The 16,946-nt window shown below is 48.2% G+C and overlaps 2 protein-coding genes across 5 annotated transcripts in view; one reads left to right on the top strand and one right to left on the bottom strand.

Moving 5' to 3' along the window:
* Window positions 1-8,529: 8,529 nt before the first annotated feature.
* On the bottom strand, window positions 8,530-14,634 carry TIMM21 (translocase of inner mitochondrial membrane 21). Of its 2 annotated transcripts, XM_057504269.1 has the most exons (7): window positions 14,056-14,634; window positions 11,239-11,301; window positions 11,047-11,144; window positions 9,771-9,844; window positions 9,580-9,685; window positions 9,380-9,489; window positions 8,530-8,636 (listed from the first exon to the last, which is right to left on the bottom strand). In XM_057504269.1, the coding sequence occupies exons 1-6, from the start codon at window positions 14,351-14,353 to the stop codon at window positions 9,385-9,387; spliced, it is 744 nt and encodes a 247-aa protein (XP_057360252.1). In that variant the 5' UTR covers window positions 14,354-14,634; the 3' UTR covers window positions 8,530-8,636; window positions 9,380-9,384. The 2 variants fall into 2 exon arrangements, with proteins under 2 accessions (XP_057360252.1, XP_036740055.1); XM_036884160.2 differs by lacking the exon at window positions 8,530-8,636 and having other exon boundaries at window positions 9,010-9,489; window positions 14,056-14,631.
* A 277-nt stretch (window positions 14,635-14,911) lies between these two features.
* Window positions 14,912-16,946, top strand: part of FBXO15 (F-box protein 15) — a 39,269-nt gene continuing 37,234 nt past the window's right edge. For 2 of the 3 annotated variants that reach the window (XM_036884156.2, XM_036884153.2), the window contains exon 1: window positions 15,172-15,416. In XM_036884156.2, coding sequence (XP_036740051.2) covers window positions 15,310-15,416 — 107 coding nt within the window. In that variant the 5' untranslated portion in view covers window positions 15,172-15,309. Of the gene's footprint in view, window positions 15,417-16,946 lie in introns of all 3 variants that reach the window. The other variant, XM_036884157.2, reaches the window with a different exon arrangement.

The raw sequence follows: 16,946 nt of genomic DNA, 5'->3' as shown, positions 1-16,946 counted from the left end.
AGAACCCTTTCTCCCTTCAGTGGTAAACCCAGACCATAAGTTTTGAAACATAGTTGAACTCTATGACAAGGTTTTAAAACAGACCTATAAAGTAGCTTTAATACTTCTCCAAATGGTTCTGCTCAATATAATTCCACACAAGGTATTTATTTAAATGGCATATTAAAAGTGCTTCAGAGCTAAGGATCTGTTTCCTTTTTGCTATGTAGATTATTTTGATCAAAAGATCAATCTAATTAAACTAAACCCTTAAAGCAATTAGATGTCAATCTTCTCATTCCACAAATATGCTCGAATCTGAAGGCTGGTCTCCTGAATTGTAATGTCCTGTTGGTTTCTTGACTACTACTCCGGAATGTCATTACTTCCATAAGGAGCCGCAGGGAGCGCCTAAATTCCTTTGCAGGTAAGCAGGAAAATCACACATGGGATTTCCCTCGGGCAAGTCTGTCAAGAAGACTTCAAGGTAACATCTGTCGGAGACATTAGGTGCACAAAGACCTGGATTATTCAGGGGGGCTCAAGACATGCGCTTCAGTTTTGACCTTGAGCAGATGGGTGACTGTGGTCGTAATCTTCTGTTGAATCCCTCTGGTTATGTCTAACCAAGCTCCTAATGTCTGATCAGCCATATCAGAGGGCACCGTAAATGTGGATAATCTGTAGCCCTGTGAACGCCAAGAGCTTCTGGGACACGTTGTTGTCACAGTTACTGCCTCGCTCTCCAACACGGCTCTGAGTGACTGCTCCCCCGCCCGGAGCGCAGGGCCGTCTCCTCTGGGGAAAGGTGGCTCTGGAAGCATCCTCACCTCCGCTGGCTCCTGCCCTTCGGGCACCTGGGAGCCACACTGCCTGCCGTCAGGGCAGCTGTCTGTGCTCACCAGGTAGTCGAATGATTTACCTCTGCAGCAGGTTGACTGTCCTTCCGAAACCAAGGCACCAACTGTGCTCTGGCTTTGATTAAGTCACCGCAGATGTCGTGTGAACAGGTGGCAGCAGACCCGAGTAGCATGGCTGCGGAGGGGAAGAGCACTGTCTCTTTTTGGAGAAAAAGCTTTTTAAGTTCAACCCTTGATAGCATTCTCAGAGACGTCACCATCGCACGATTTGTTTATTGGATCCCTGCTGTGGCCGTTGCTGCCAATAAAAAGCCAGCCTACAGAGAGACAAAACCACCCAGAAACTCGGAGAATGACGAGGTCGCCAAGGCAGTTAGAGCCAACGGTGGGTGTTTTCTTGGCAGTTATTCCCAATTCATCCACGTTACTTGGGGAATCCATTAAATATTAGATTCTTGGGCCTTGTAGTGAATTAAATGGTGGCCTTTCAAAAAAGACATGGCCATGTTCTAGTATCTGGATTGTGTGATTGTGACCTTGTTTGCCAAGCACCTTTGCAGTTATAATGGACCATCATGGATGATATAAGTGGGCTCTAAGTCCACTGACAAGGATCCTTAGAAGAGAAGGGGAGAGACACGCGGAGAGAGAGGCCGCTTAGGGGGCAGGCAGGGCCTGGTGCGATGTGGCCGCTGGCAGAGGAGGCCTAGAACACTGGCAGCTCCTAGAGCCCCTGAGGGCCGTGGCCCTGCCCTCGCCTTGAGCTTGGACTTCTGGTCTCCATTTCTGTGGCTGTGATTTGTTTGGGCAGCTGCGGGGGCTGATCCAGGCCCCACACAGGCTTCCTGGAGAGACTTCTGGGGTGAGACCCAGTTCCCAAAAGCTCTGGTTATTCCGACGAGCACACAGGTTGGAGAAGCAGCACCTGGGTCACTGGACAGGCTCAGAAGCCCTTGGCATCTATCGGACCGTGAACCACCGGGAGAGCTTACAAACACGGTGCCCAGGCCATGCCCCGATGTTGAGTCAGGTGGCCTGTGGGAGACCCGAGCCCCTGCGCATGCAGTGTGCAGGAAGGGGGGGGCTGCTGGCCACCTGAGCGGTCACGGGTGTGCAGATGTGGCCCGGGTGGGGATGTGCGCTCCTGCTGGGCCTCCGTGCGACTCCTCTCCAGCTGCTGGCACTGGAAGCAGCTCTGCCCTGGGTCCTGAAGCCTCTGGCCTCTTCTTCCGGCCAATTACAGGGAGCTGAGAATGTTCACTTGTGAAACACACATAACAAACTTACAGTTACTGTGCAGCAAACTCAGTCCCTTTGCAGGGACCAAGCCAGTGCAACTTTTGAATGTAAGGGGATGAAGGAGCGGGCCTCGGAGGGTGGGCCTGTCCAGGCTGCCTGGACCAAGGTCGGGGAAGGACGGATGGTCGGGGGAGGGGTGAAGACTGAGGCCTGATTTCAGGACAGCTGGGGGTCCCTGCAGTGTGCGGGTAGGGTCAGTGCACAATGGGATTCAAGTTTTAAAAAGCAACCTGTGTGCAGTGAGGGGGGAGAGATGGCGATGGAGATGACTAGCTTCCTAGCTGAAGGCCTCTGGGAGCACACAGCTGGGTGGGGGGCCTGGGAGTAGGAAATGGGTTACAAACTAGAGGAGGAGAAAACACGTAGCCAAAACTATAAAATTAGATGCAATTTAGGATACAGAAATGACATCAGTGAGAGAAACCAGCATAAGGATATTGTAGGGGAGAAGATGATAAAGTAGGGTTTTCGTATATCTACCTATGCATAGAGCTCGGGGACAGTTCAGGTCTCAGTACAACACACTAAATAACATCTAAGGCTGAGACTCCCTGGAGGACTCGTGCAGGCCTGGAGCTCAAGCCAGGCTGGGTTAGGGGTGTGATTTTTCCATTCTGAAATCTAAGAAGTCCTTGGTGTGCATAAAAGCTATCACTTATATGCAGGGGAGGACCCAAGTTCTGTGGGCCCTGAGGCTTGGCCAGGTTGTGGAATCTTCCCTAAGAAAGGGAATACAAAATTAAGGACTGGGCTTTGGGCTTTGGGGTCTATGAAAGTGAAGGGCCCTGGACTGAAGCTTCATTACCTTCTGAGTAAATCTGCCACGTGCAGTGGAAGGAATGAAGCATCTGGGCAGAATAAACAGCCATGGACCCCACCGTCCAGTTTAGAACTGATCTGTGACCAGCCTCACAAAGCTCACCTCCCACGCTCTTGCCCACCAGAAGTATCATTGTCCTGAACCTGGCTTATCTTTCCCTTGTATTTCTTTATAGAGTTTGCTACATATTATCTGTGTCCCCAAACAATAATTTACTTTTGCATGTTTCTGGACTTTATACATAAATGATGTTGAAAGCCACGTTACTTTGCATTTTGCCTTTTTTGCTCAAACTATTTGTGAGATAGGTCTGTACTGGTGCACGTAGCCGGCATTGGTCCCTTGTCCTTCTCATTGTGTAAATACAGGCGGCCTCCTCTTTGCAGGGACCACGAAACACATGCATCCCGGAACCGTTTCCTCAGCCTGCACGGTTCCCAGGCGACTCAGTCTGTTTGGGCTGCTCTGACCAGGCTGCTTATAAACAGCAGAAATTTATTGCTGAGAGTTTCTGGACGCTGGAAGTCTGAGATTAGGGTGCCAGCAGGGCAGGGCAGGGCCCTCTTCCAGGTGGCAGACTTCTCACCGTGTTCTCACAAGGAGGGTTCTGTGCTTGGGGGTTCTGTGCGGCCTCTTGTAAGAGCACTAATCCCATGCATGGAGTGCCACACTCCTGAGCTAGTCACCTCCTAAGGGCCCCACCTCCTAATACTGTCACCTCCGGGAGTTAGGTTTTCAACATATGAATGCTGGGGGACCCAAACAGGCCACAGCACCGGGTAATCGAGATTGTGTATCAGTGTTTTTCACCTGTCTTCTGTCCGAACCTGCCTGTCTTTGGCTCTTACACAGCTTGGACCTGGTCCCAGGTGTGAGGGGTTTCTGAGCACCCGTGGCAAGATGTCCGGGGTCATGGAGGACTTTCCTGGACAAGGTCACCCCACAGGTCCCCCTCTATGCCCACCTCCCCAGCAGGGATCAGAGTCCCTGCACTCCATTCGCGTCTGATTTAAACATCTTTACCGGTCTGGCGGATGCAAATGAGTAACCCAATCTACGTCTTCTTGATGCTAGTGAGGCTGAAGGAACTTCCACACCATTGGCTCTGTGTGTCCTCTTTACAGACTAACGAGTCTGGTCTTCTGTCCACTTTTGCACAAGGTTGCTGCGGCTTCCTCCCTGGTTAGCTGGAGTTCTTTGTTCTGAAAAGGGATCCTTTATGTGCTTTAATATTTCTCATTAGTGACTTACTTTTTTTGATTATTAAATTTAAAATCAATCTTTTTCTTTATGGTTTCCACGTGTGTGTTGTGCTTAAGAAATCCTCTCCAAAAATGTCACCAGGATGTTCTGCATTGTTTTCTAAGGGTTGTGAGTTGTAATGCAACTGGAGTTGATTCTGGTGTGGTGTGGGGTAGAGATCCGATTTCATTTTGTCCGCCGGGGTGAGTCGCTGCTCCAGCACTGTCCGCTGAGGGCGGACCCCTTCCGCGGAGCCACGTCACGTGGCCTCTGGTGGAGCGCCGGCGTCCACGTGTGCGGGGGTGTCTGGGCCTGATTTGGTGTTTGCTGCTCTACTTATTGCAGCTCCCAGTGAGCGCTGACAGCCGGTGGGCAGGTCCCTCTTCCGGCAGGTCCCCTTTCGTCAGAAGAAATGAGTTGGCTCGTCTAGCTGCCCGCCAGGCTGACCGCGGGTGGACCCGACTATCTGCCTCGGACATTCCCATCGCGGGGGACGCGGGCGGCGAGGATGCACGTCTGTGCACATTAGCTGTGTACGCATTTCCCCTCCGCACCCTGGACGGTTTCCTCTCTTCAGAGGTGACCTCAAACTCTCACTCCCTCTCCACGTCCCGACCGCACGCCGACTTCGCAGCCGACGGCGGGCTGAGGCCAACCAGCTGCTGCTGCTTCCAGGCTGGTCAGCCCGCCGGCAGACTTCTCTGCAGGTGCCGCCATCCGTCTCCCGCAGGGCTGCTCTCAGTCAGGTCCCCGCGGAACTTTGCTCCACTCCTGCCCCTGAATTTCCCTGGATTCCAACCTCTGAGAAGGTGAAAACCTTAACTGCTGTCACAGGACACGCCTCCACTGCCTCCTTTCCGATAGCACGTCCCCAAATGTCTTTTGACTTCAACAACACAGGAAAAATGTAAGACAAAATGAATTTAAAACCGCAAACAGAAACATAGAGACCCTTTCCTTAGCCTGATAACCATTACAGGGAATGAGGGGACTGCAAGGTGGTGCCGCCCTGAGGACCCGGTGCACGGCAGCCTTACCCCCGTGTGTCACCATCGTCCCCTTACATCTCCACCTGGATAGCCATTCATCCGGTTAGGACCAGCTGCTTCCTGTCTGCAGGGGACTCTTTCATCTCCAGACCGTCTCTGAGCACCAGACGTGAAGACCCCGTGGCTTTTAGACCCGCACCCGGCTGACTCAGCTGCTCCTCAAGGTGGGTGCGTGACTTGCTCTCCACTCAGCCTGTTGCCTTCCCAAAGTCCTAATATTGGCCCTGCCGTCAGCCCCAAAAGCTGTTCTAGGCTCCTGCCTTCCGTTACCTCCCACACCCACTTAGCGCAGTCGGTCCTTCCACCTCCCCATACTTCCCGCGTGGGCCCCTTCTTCCCTGGTTTCACTGCCCCTTGCCCGACCTCTTGCAACAACCTGCATCCTGGTCTCTTCTCGAGTTGCGTCCTTCGCACAGCTACCAGTTCCCACCCTGGAGTACAGACAAGGTGGCTTCAATCCTGCTCAAATTTCTTTACTGTTTTCCATTTTCTATAGGATGAAAACCTTAACTCTGCTGTCACATGACATAGTAGGCCACATCCACCCCGCACTTGGGCCACACTGTCCTGCTTTCAGCCTTAGTACCTTTCAGGCTGGTGCTTTGGGATATACAGCTTTCTGCCTGGAAAGCCGGTACACTGTCCTGTTGCATTCCAGTTCAAATGGCACTTCGTCTGAAAGGAACCCTTTCTCGGCCATCCTGGATGGCCACACTGGATGAGGACCCTCTAAGGTAACTTCCCTCATACATGTACGGGTCTTTAACCACATGGACAGGCCCGATGCCCGTCAGACCGTAAGCTCACTGTGGGGACCTTAGCACCACCCTGTGCTGGGCACTCATTTCCCTTTGTCTCCTACACTAAGTCTCTAGTGCCTGTGTAGATGCGTCCAGGCCTTTGCACACATTCTTCCTGTGGCTGAGAATGCCCTCTCTTCACTCAGGGACCCGGTGAACTCCTACCCACCCTTCACCCTCATCTCCACTGGTTCCCTGCTGGGGAGTCTCTGACTGCCCCTGGCCGACTCGCTGCTGGGGCCCCGTGCTCCCACCAGGCCAGACCACTACAGCAGCCACTTGTTGTATTTTACTTGCTTGAAATTCCTCAAGGACAGGCGTCATTATTTTTCCTCTCAGGGTTCTCCAGCACAGGACCTGACACACAACGTGTCCTCAATACATGTTTTTGAATGAATGAAATTGAACACATGGAATGAATTAGTTCTGTATTAAGAATATTCAAGTAGTATATTAAGTATAACCCTAAGAGAAAATCCATGAGATAAATAGGATGGTATGGATAAAATGAAAGTTCCTGTGGCCAGGATTCTCACCTGGCCCTGGTTGGCTAGCCCACCACACAAGTGTGGGCAATACGTTGCTACTGACTCTATATAGAGAGCCCTGCCCAGTACTCGAGGTGACAGGGTGGCATGGCTGCAAGGCTGCAGGACAGCAGAGCAGAGGCTGGAGTGGTGGCAGCACCGAGGACAGAGGCCCAGAGGCAGAGACGGGCTTGCCGCATGCAGACTCGCTCTGAGTGGAGATTTTAGTGATTGACCCACCACTGTGGAAATAAGTTGGATATAACTCTTTCACCCCAAGAACGTTCTGCTATCATTTCTTTGGTCACACTGAATCCATAGTGAACTGGCAGGGGACTGAAACCCACTGGCAAGACAGATGGGAACCATTATTTCTATGAGAATAAAGGAAATGGAAGTAATATCACTGTGATTTACTAAATTGAAGGAAATGGTTATCAGCATTGATCAAAAAAAGTTGTGGAGTCTGTGTAGATAGGCTGAGTATCTGACTTTGCTTGAAGTAGAGTATGACAAATTCTTGACAGATCTTGTCTAACAATTTCTTAAGGAGACAGAGCACATTAGGAGAGGAAATGCTGCTACAGACTTAATTTTGACAAAAAGGTTCAGTGATTGAGAACGAAGAAGTGACGAAAGTCTTGGAAGAAACAGCCGTTTCATTTTTGAATTCATAGAAAAGGTGGAAGGGGCAACTGGGCTAACAGATGTGGACCCCAGACAGACTGGAGAGAAGGTGGGAGTCCAGGGACAGAGAGACCACAGTCAGAATCACAGACGCCAAAACTGATTTAAAAAGCTCCTTACAAAAATAAATTTTAACATGAAGTATGAAATTACATCAAAGGGGGGAAAATGGCATCTAAAAAGCTGCATATAAGTTTTTCACGGTGTACGGAAGACTCTTTCATGAGAACAGCATTTTCCTTTTGAAAAAGATAAGTTTTATTACTGATTAGAAGACTCAGAAATGAAAAGCTCCTCAATAATAAGCTCCTGTTTTAAAGGGGCATGAGTATATCATAAAATGGGAGGTACATAAAGATGAGTATCGAAAAAACAGCCTTAAGTCATAAACCCAGGGCTGGGGGGAGGCTAAATCCCCGGAAGCTCAGAGCCCAGGTTTTCATCAAGTTGGATCTGAGCAGGCCGTACGGGAGAGCACGGCTCTGTTTTGAATGTAGATTAGCAAGCAGAACTTCTCAGCCTGTGAATGACATTTCAGTCAAAGACAACAATTTGGAAGTTAGACATTTTACTGGAAGGAGACGAAGAAATGGTTAGGAGACAAAGCCCAAGAGTTCACCCAGCTGCTTAAAATGTGGTTCATTGAGAGGATGAGGTGTGTCTGCTGTGGTATTTTCTGTAATTCCTAAATGTCTGAAATTTTTTATTAAAATTAAAAACATTTTAAGCAAGCAATTAAACCAAAGCATGAACTAAATTAGGCAGGGAGACTAAAAAGAGGGGACAGATTGCCTGGGGGTCCTTCTGTCCCAAGTATCCTCCCATTTCAAGTACACATCAGAAATGCCACTGCAGACAGTTGCGGGAGAAGGAGGACGCGTTTTTTTAAGGGACACGACATTGAAGCCACCACAGACAAGGGCATTCCAGACCTCTCCCAGGGCGGGCAGCACTTTATGCTAATTTGTGTCAACACTTGTGATCACACTTCTGTAGGCTGTCACTTTTCTCCACATCTGTAAATACTTCAAGTAACACAGAGCATCCATAGCCAGAAAAGGCATTCCAGTGTCTTGCCAATGGGTGTCAGCCCAGAGCAAGTTCACTATGGATTCAATGTGACCAAATAATTGACAGCAGAATGTTCTTGGGGTGAAAAGGTTATACCCAACTTTATTTCCAGGTGGCAGGTCAGTCACTAGAATCCTGTTCACTCAGAGCGAGTCTGCGTGCAGCAAGCTGGTCTCTGCCTCTGGGCCCCTCTGTCCACACAGTCATCCCGCACAGCCATCCTCTGGGCCTCTGTCCTCAGCACTGCCACCACGCCAGCCTCTGCTCTGCTCTCCTGCAGCCTTGCAGCACTGGGTGGAGCTCTTTATATAGAGTCAACAGCCATGTATTATTGCCCACAGGTGTGCAGTGAGCTAGTCAACCAGGGCCAGGTGAGAATCCTGGCCACAGGAACTCTCATTTTATCCACACACATAGACTGAGGTGACCCATTCACCCCTTGCTCACTGGCAGTGCAGCCACAGCAGGGCGGGGGCCACACTGCCTGTGCCTCCGCAGTCCGGGCCCTTGCGCCTATCACTTCATTCAGTCGCCCTGACAAGTTTACTGTGCATGAGGTCCCCAGTTCATGGCAGGTGAAATAGATTTTACCAGAGGTTTCCTACAGTTTTCAAATATTTTCAGATGCACTTCAAGTGAGATTCCAAAGTACATGGAAGGGAGCTGCTTCTGACATCTTTTTATTTTAATTTTATTTCAGATTTTATACAGTTAGACAACACAGAAAAGCATAAAACACTGACCCCTATCTTCTTATTTACGTGATGTAAAACTTTGATAACAACAATTTCTTATGAAAGATGATGTTAAGTAGATCAGAAATACTGTCCATGGTGGATCATTCAATGAGATATGCTCTATTCACGATTTTTCACTGTACCAGAAGCTAATCCAGTTTGTCTACATGCAGCAATTAAGCAGTACAGTCACCTTTATGAGCTAACTGCTCTTTCCTGTCTTACTCAAATGGACTTACTCAAATGAACAGACCAGGCTGTGAGTCAGCACCATTCACCATCCATCAGGAAACAGCAGGCCTGCTCACCTCTTTTAATTACTTTCAGATCGATTATCTTCGATGACAATAGTTCTTCTAGGGTAGGACTCAAGTTCCACAAAGATATACCGGAATTCGTATTTGCCACTTCCTGGGTTCTGAAAAACAAATGAAGGCATTTGCAGGTGCTCCTGTTCCAGAGCTTTCTGCCCCACTGCACGCAGACAGCCCCCCACTGCACCGCACACCTCTTTCACTTCCAGATGCACTGTTCCCAGCTTCCCAGGCTCCGAGCCCTCGATGTAGAATTTCACACGCATGTGTTTCAGCCCATCTTTTACATATTCAATAAAACTGTCAAGAAAATGAATGAGCACAGCCTAAATTCTTCTCATTTAAAAATCATCCCCGAGGTTTCCAACGTCAAGCAAACGAATACCTGACATGCTGCCTCCGGCCACGTCTTGTCATCTCACCATAGCCTTTAACAGGCTCCCCAAAGACACTTACAACCTGCAGAAGTAAGACAATGCTTTAGTCAGTGTTATTTTAAGCTTCCTAAGAAAGTATTTTTCTGGCAAACCAAGTGATTTATTTTAGAAAAAGAATTCAGTAAGCCTGGGACCCTTTCAAAATGACAACACCAATGAAAAGGAAAAAAAAATTATGCAAAAATCACCCCATAAGTAACTTAAATATTTCAGGCACAGAGATCAAAATAGTAACTTTTTGGTGTTCCGTGCAGTTTCAGAACACTGTAGGCTGCAGTGAAGCTGTTCCTACTCCCCTTACAAAAACAAACACAACAAAGCATTCAAATAAATGAACACTTTTGTGCCATTTGTCTAATGGGGTCTGGTTCTAAAGGCTGTAAGACCTAGAACAACTTTTTACATAACTAAACAGTGAATCAAAACAAGTATAATGACCTTTTTAAAATCAGAGCTAGAGATGTGAATCAGTTATTCCTAATGAGCAACCTTACAATGAAGTGGCAATGTAGTTTTTATTGAATTTAAAATGCAAACACTTTGGACCCTTTCTAAAAAAATAGAAATTTGCTATCAAACTACAAACATTGCCTCAACTGTATATAGCTTCTCTTATATTGCCCACTGGGCATCCTCAGGCAGGCTGCACTTCAGAGCAAAAGATCTGCAATCAAACAAACTTGGATTCAGGCTCCGGCTCCCCACTTCCAGATCAGTGATCTGTTGAGTTATTTAATTTCTTTGAAGTGTCAGTTTCCCCTTCTGCAAGTGGGATAATAGTGGTACCTAACACAAAGGTTTTTTTGTGAGATCTGAGATAATGCCCTGAAATACTGAGCATAGTGCTTGGCACATCATGTGTTTCAGTAGGTGTCAACGATTACTGTTATGATCACAGGGTCATGAATCAGTTTTTTTAAAAGACTAGAAAGTTACCACATGAATTCAATACTCTGGTATAATCTAAGTATTTAATATCTTGGACAACTAGTGAATGACTCCCTTAATTAGGGTAACACCCCTCCATGGATCTGTGGGTGCTTTTAATCAAAGAATTGTAAGTGCAGAACAAAGAGCTAACAATCACAATCCAACCACTATGATTGTATTACTACGTACAAGGAACTTCATTAGTGTCATAACCTGTACCTGAATTCTGAAGCCCCCACTCAACCATCATTCCCTCCCCGTTAGAGTCTCTGTAACTCAGTCTCAAGGACCAACCTCTGGATGCGATCGGCATTTTTCTAAGGCTTTGCCATATATCTTATTAGGACTGGTTGAAGAGAAAAGTTCTCTGAAAATCGTGTAAAACAAGCCACCTGAAAATCACAGAAAGAGAAGGTCAAGCAAGAACAAGAGCAGAAGTTAAGTTAAAACAATACTCAGGGGTATTATACTTGCTGTGATTTCAACCTGTAACGCTGATTCCAATAAGCACCACTATTAAGTAGGTAAAATCTCTTCCAGCTTCTTTCACTGTAAAGAGAAAACACCACGGGGTTACATGTGTGTCAGACGTCAGCAGGAACGCTTGCAGCTCCCATGTCTAGTAGGTGGGACAGGACCAAGGACCTAGTAAGTGGGTCTGTATGTGTTCTGGAGCAGCTGTTCTCCAATGTTCCTGCGAATTAGAACTACTTGAAAGTTTTTAAAAGGACTGCGGCAGAATTCTGGGCCTAGGAACCAGTATTCATTTAGTGTTACAATACTACTACCTCCTAAGATGAGGGAATCCCTTGAACAACTGACTCAGTCCCTCCGAGTGCAAACTCTGCTATAGATTAGGTAGGGGCATTGCGGCCCCTCTGTTAGGTATATGGTAGCCATAGAATGAAGATATCCACAGACTTACCTGGCAGTCATTTCTCTGATTTCCCTTGTGTACCTGGAATGAATACACTCAGTAACTGGCAGTAACAGCCCTACCTCAGCTCCTTTGGTGAGTGGGGTAAAAGCCACCATAATGGAGAAAGTCAAAGGGAAGCCTCTGAAGCTGCCCCCGACTGACCAAGACAGTAAATCCAAAACATTATCACATCTGAGGGGGAATGGCAAAGACAGTGCTATTCTTACAGGCCCAGAGATTCAGGGGTGCTGGTCTCCACCGTATTCTCATGTACTTCACCAGTCTGCCCTTTCCAAAAACCAGACACAACCTGGAGGACAAGTGGTCCACCACAAATTCAGCCAAGCAGCAGCCCCGGTACAGACATGATGCCTACCGGGAACTTTCAGGGAGCACATTCACACAGACTCGTGGTGTTGGTCTGGAGGATGCATTTTCCCACCTCTGCTGCGGAAAGGCAGCCGTTTGTAGTGACATGAACAGTAGCAGTGTATGTGTACGGTCCCACCCAGGGCCTGTGAAGTCTCCCTCGTCCTGTCTTAATAGCTGTAGGGGGCCTGGACCTTCTGGATCTGGGCTGTCCAATAATCCAGTGGCCATGCACCACACATGGCTACTTGAGTTACATGACTTTACACTAACTTAAATATAAACTCACTTCCTCAGGCACACTGGCCACATTTCCAGTGCTTGGCCACACGTGGCCAGGGGCTATCATATTAGGACCACACACATACAGGACATTTCCATCACTGCAGGAAATTTTATTTGGACAACGCTGTTCTGCACATTCTGCGATACATCGCATTTGTCCACTCTATTTATGCCATCATGTTAGAACTCAAACGGGTGGCACGTGTGACAGGCTCGGTAAGGCATGTGTACTCCAGGTGTGGGGAAGGAGCCCAACAGAGCCAGGGCTTGCCAACCACATGGGCAACCCGCTCAGGAGTACACTGTATGAGGCATGCTGGGACACCCTATCCCAAAAAAGGACACACTATGGCATCCTGTAAGTTCTACCACAATGTGTGACAGGCCTCTTTGGACTCTGGAGGCAGCATCTTCCGTATGTGGGAATAATGCTCCCACCTGTTCAATGAGTCGTCTCTGAACAGGGTCCAGACCAGGATGGAGCTCTGCAGCAGGCCCCGCCTACGGTACAGCAGTGCTGCTGGGCCGGAGGGCCTGACATGCCGTCTGACACTTATGTGCCTTTGACCTCTGCATACAGGCTGTTTGTGTTAAACTTTTAGTCATCCCTTATGAACTGTTCAGGCTATTATGCATGAATGATTATATTTTTGACATTATGATTGGTAGGATAGTTAAATTTTTTAACATTGAAAACTATGTGCATTGAAATGACAAACAAAAATATTAACAGTAGTCATCTTTGCATGGTATAATAGCAGGTTGACTAAACTGCGTTCTCTGCTACCTTTTAACTTATGTTTTCTACAAATTCCGTGTGAAATGAAGAAATAAAATTAATGATCTCTTCTGAAAACTGATTCACCTTTCTATTTTATATGTTCTGTTACTGCCTGTATCATCTGAAGGTAAGTGATTTTTTGAACATTTTAAATTCTGTAGTATATATAGTCTAACTCAGCACCTGGGCACAACAGTATTTACTTGAGATGTGTCTGAATTTATCTACATGATTTAATCCCCACAGGTTATGACTGGATAATCTCTTCCACTTATTCTATCCAATTACTCTTCATCATATGCTGTCTTCTACTCTTTCTTTGTAATACAATGAATCTTTTCTCACTGTTTCACATTCTGTATCTATTTTCTTCCCAAATAAGAGGTAAGCTATTTGTGTATAGAAGTTCTTTGACACCCATCAGCGTCCATTCAAGTACTAAGCAGAGAGAAAATGGAAGCTCAAGAAATACTTGTGAATGGCTGTCCTAAAGAGCATTGACCTGGATATTAAATAACCCAGACTAGGAAATTCGAGATTAATTTTCACTTGTGTGAGATTGGGGAAGTGTGCCTCACGTGTAAAAGGAAGAATACTAATGTCTGAGAGAGTGAATGTGAGACTCAAATGAGATGAAACAATACCTGGGCAATCTGTCTATTAATATGAAACAATGGTTTTAAGTTTTATACAGCTCTCTCCACACCAAAAGTAACCATAAGTTGAGAAAGATTTTCTAGGCATATTAAACAAAGTTATGTCAAAATCAACTTGCAAATTTGAGTTCAAATCTGAAGAAACTGTAGCCTACGTTCTCTGATTCTGAACTGTGTTAAACGGTTTTACCTTTTAATTTTTACGAACTGTTGTTCTACAGCACGAACTCGTGCAAAAGGGCGTGGCAGCGCCCGTCGCTGGTGACCGATCCCTACTGGAGAATCCTCTTTACCTTTCTGTGACGTTGGGATGGCGGGCTCCCCTCTCTGACTGCGCACAGACACTTGCTTGCTGCTGTCTTCCTCTGCTCCCCGGGGGCTCTGTCCCTGCGTCCAGAGGGTCTTCTGGGGGACTCCAAGCACACGTCCAGGGCGCACTGTTTTCTCCTGGCCCGGCAGCCCCCATCTCAAACTGGGCTTTGTCTTCAAGCAAGCTTTACTGAGCACAAGGTGTGGCAAAAACAACCGTTTCCCCGAGGACCTGTGCAGCTTCTCTGTATATTGTATAGCTCTCAGAAAAGTACAAAGCATGTTCCCAGAAAACCGCTCCCCTCAGGGGAGATGCCAACCACGACTGAGAAGTTTCGCCACCCGCTACACACCCTGAGTTCTACACGTTCACAACGGCAATACTGCACGGCGTGTCCGGCAAAATACGTTAGCTCCAGCAGCGTAAATTAAGACGAAAAGTCTCCCAAAAGACGTCGATACCACCTCCCTTTCTTTACAGTCCCGTTTTCACTCCGATTAAAGAGCTTTGCTCACCTTCCAGGCTGACATTCGCACTCTGCCCGCCATGGTGTGCACAGCAACCTGAAAACCCCTAGGGCTCCTGGGTATCGTAGTTTGAGGCGCTCACGCCTCACGGCATAGACGCAGAGGGGAAGGATGAGGACTACACTTCCCACAGTGTAAGGCGGCCAGGACGCCCGCTGGTCCTTTCGCCACCTCCTAGATGCCCCTGCGCGGGCTGGCGCATGCGCTACACGTAGTCGACACAGCGGAGGGTGGGTCCATTTCGTAGGGGAATTTGCGCTGAAGGCGTTGTGTGGTTAAAGCATAATTTGTAGAAGTCAAATTAACACTCACAAACTGTTATGTTCTCGACATCCTGTAGAGAGGACTGTAAACTGGGAAAATCTCGGTATTTCCCTTTCTATTGCAAATGTAATCTTTGCGTTTCAGTTGCTTCCCAGGGAAACCAGAGAGGAGGGAAGTGAGAGGACTAAGTCGGCACAGCGCCACGCGGGGTCACAAGTTCCGAGCTGCCCATTTACTGCGGGACTTCCCGTGCGCCAGGAAAACGGCCCGGGAAGAAGCCGGCCCCTGGAAGTTCAGAGAAGCGCTGTTGAGCCGGCACAGTGCGGAATCGTCTCGGCCCCGCCCCTGCGCACGCGCACCGGGAGCGCGCTGGCGTCAGTGCGCGTGGTGCGAACGGCGACTCCTCCGAGGCCGTGGCGCCGCCGGGGCGTTCCAGCCGGGTTTCCATGGCGACTGGACGCGGCCGGCTCGTTCAGCATCACTGCCGCGGCCTCCGGGAGCTGCGTTGGCCGCTCGGCGGCGGCGGCGCAGCCCCGGGGAGGGCCGGGTTCAGGTGACTCTCGGGCCGAGGCGGCTGGGCGGTGGTGCGCGCCCGGGGGTGCCTCCGCGAGCAGAACCCCGCACTCCCCGCTGCCCTTTCCTCTTCATCTTCGCTCGTGGGATTCTGGCGTGTCGCTCGCGGGCGTGTTTAGTGCGGAAGGGTCTGCAAGACCGGAGGGGTTCTCTCTCCGCCTGGGAAGCGTGGGCTTCCCCTTCTCGGACACGAGTAGAGCAGTTCCCCCGGGAAGTGACCTTTCTCCTCCGTCCCTTCGGTATGAGCACCTGGGGAGCTGGGGCACGCCGAGTCCGCTCCGTGCGCTGACGCTCCACCTGCGGAACCGGGTGCGAAAGCGGCGGCACCTGCGCATCTCGGGGAGGGCGTCCCCCCAGAACACGCTGCGAAGTCGTTTTCCTACTCTGGGAGCGTCTTTTTTAGGACTTCATAACTTAGAGAAGTAGAATCTTCTCTTTTTCTGCCCCCTCAGAATTCGTGGATGGAAGACATACCCATAATCAGATAATTATGTCAGGCAGGTTGGTCTGGGAGCTATCCTCCTGGGGCAGTACTTTCTCAGATTTTAAACACAAAATGTATGAATAAATATAAACAGTAAGAAATGTAGCTAAAAGCATATCAAGTTGGCTTAATTTCTACTAAGTCTAATTTCTTTGATTTATCAGATACTTAAAGTCAGGTCCAGGAAGATTTTTAAAAATATTGGACTGATTCAAAGCTATCAGGCAAAATCTGTCACTTGAAAAAAAAGTGTTTAAACCAAATGTCGTCTTACTACTTATTATGTGCAGTTAACTTTGTAGGCATACAGACCTACATGAGGACATGCATGGAACTTACTGTTGTGTGTTTGTGGCCCTTAAAAATGTGCTGCTGATTTTACAGAGAAATGAAGATGTGCTTTCAGTAGTACCATAAGCCATACTGGTAAGATATATAACAATACGACAGAAAGAGCTGTGGAAGGGCAGTGAGGAGATGAGGGTCTCTGGGGCTCTTGGCCTCCAGCTTGGCACCTTAAACAAGAGACTATAATTACGTCGTTAGAGCCTTGGTCTTCCAGTCTGTGAAACAAGGGAGCAAGGGAGTTAGTTACAAGTTCTATTGTAATTACGGGAAAACAAAGTAGCAATGAATAGGCTGTACTTCTCAAATGGGTAGGTGCCAGGGGCTGCACGGGGTATCTTCCCTGCATGTAAACTCAATGCAGTAGCTTTGGGGAAAATATTAAATAAGTTCACTGGCAAGTAATAGAATCTATTTTTATAATAAGCACAGCTAAGTTACCAGTAGAATGCAACATTTGCATTAATTTTTAAGATCAAATAAGAGACTTCAAAGAAATTTTGAGCTTCCTGTAGGCTGTGCCCCAGGTTCTGGGGGGGACCTAGTACCCCAGGATGCTGTGAATGCCTTTGAGAACCAGCAGAACTGCCATAAGGTAAGGAGCATCAACAATTGCTGGAGACCACTGGAAGGGGCAAGGAAGGACCCTCCCCTAGGGCCTTTGGAGGGAGCCTGGTCCTC

This window comes from Manis pentadactyla, chromosome 6 (genome assembly GCF_030020395.1).
Source record: "Manis pentadactyla isolate mManPen7 chromosome 6, mManPen7.hap1, whole genome shotgun sequence".
NCBI lineage: Eukaryota > Metazoa > Chordata > Mammalia > Pholidota > Manidae > Manis > Manis pentadactyla.
Note: the sequence above shows the minus strand (reverse complement) of the source record. Positions and strands in the feature narration are given on the sequence as shown.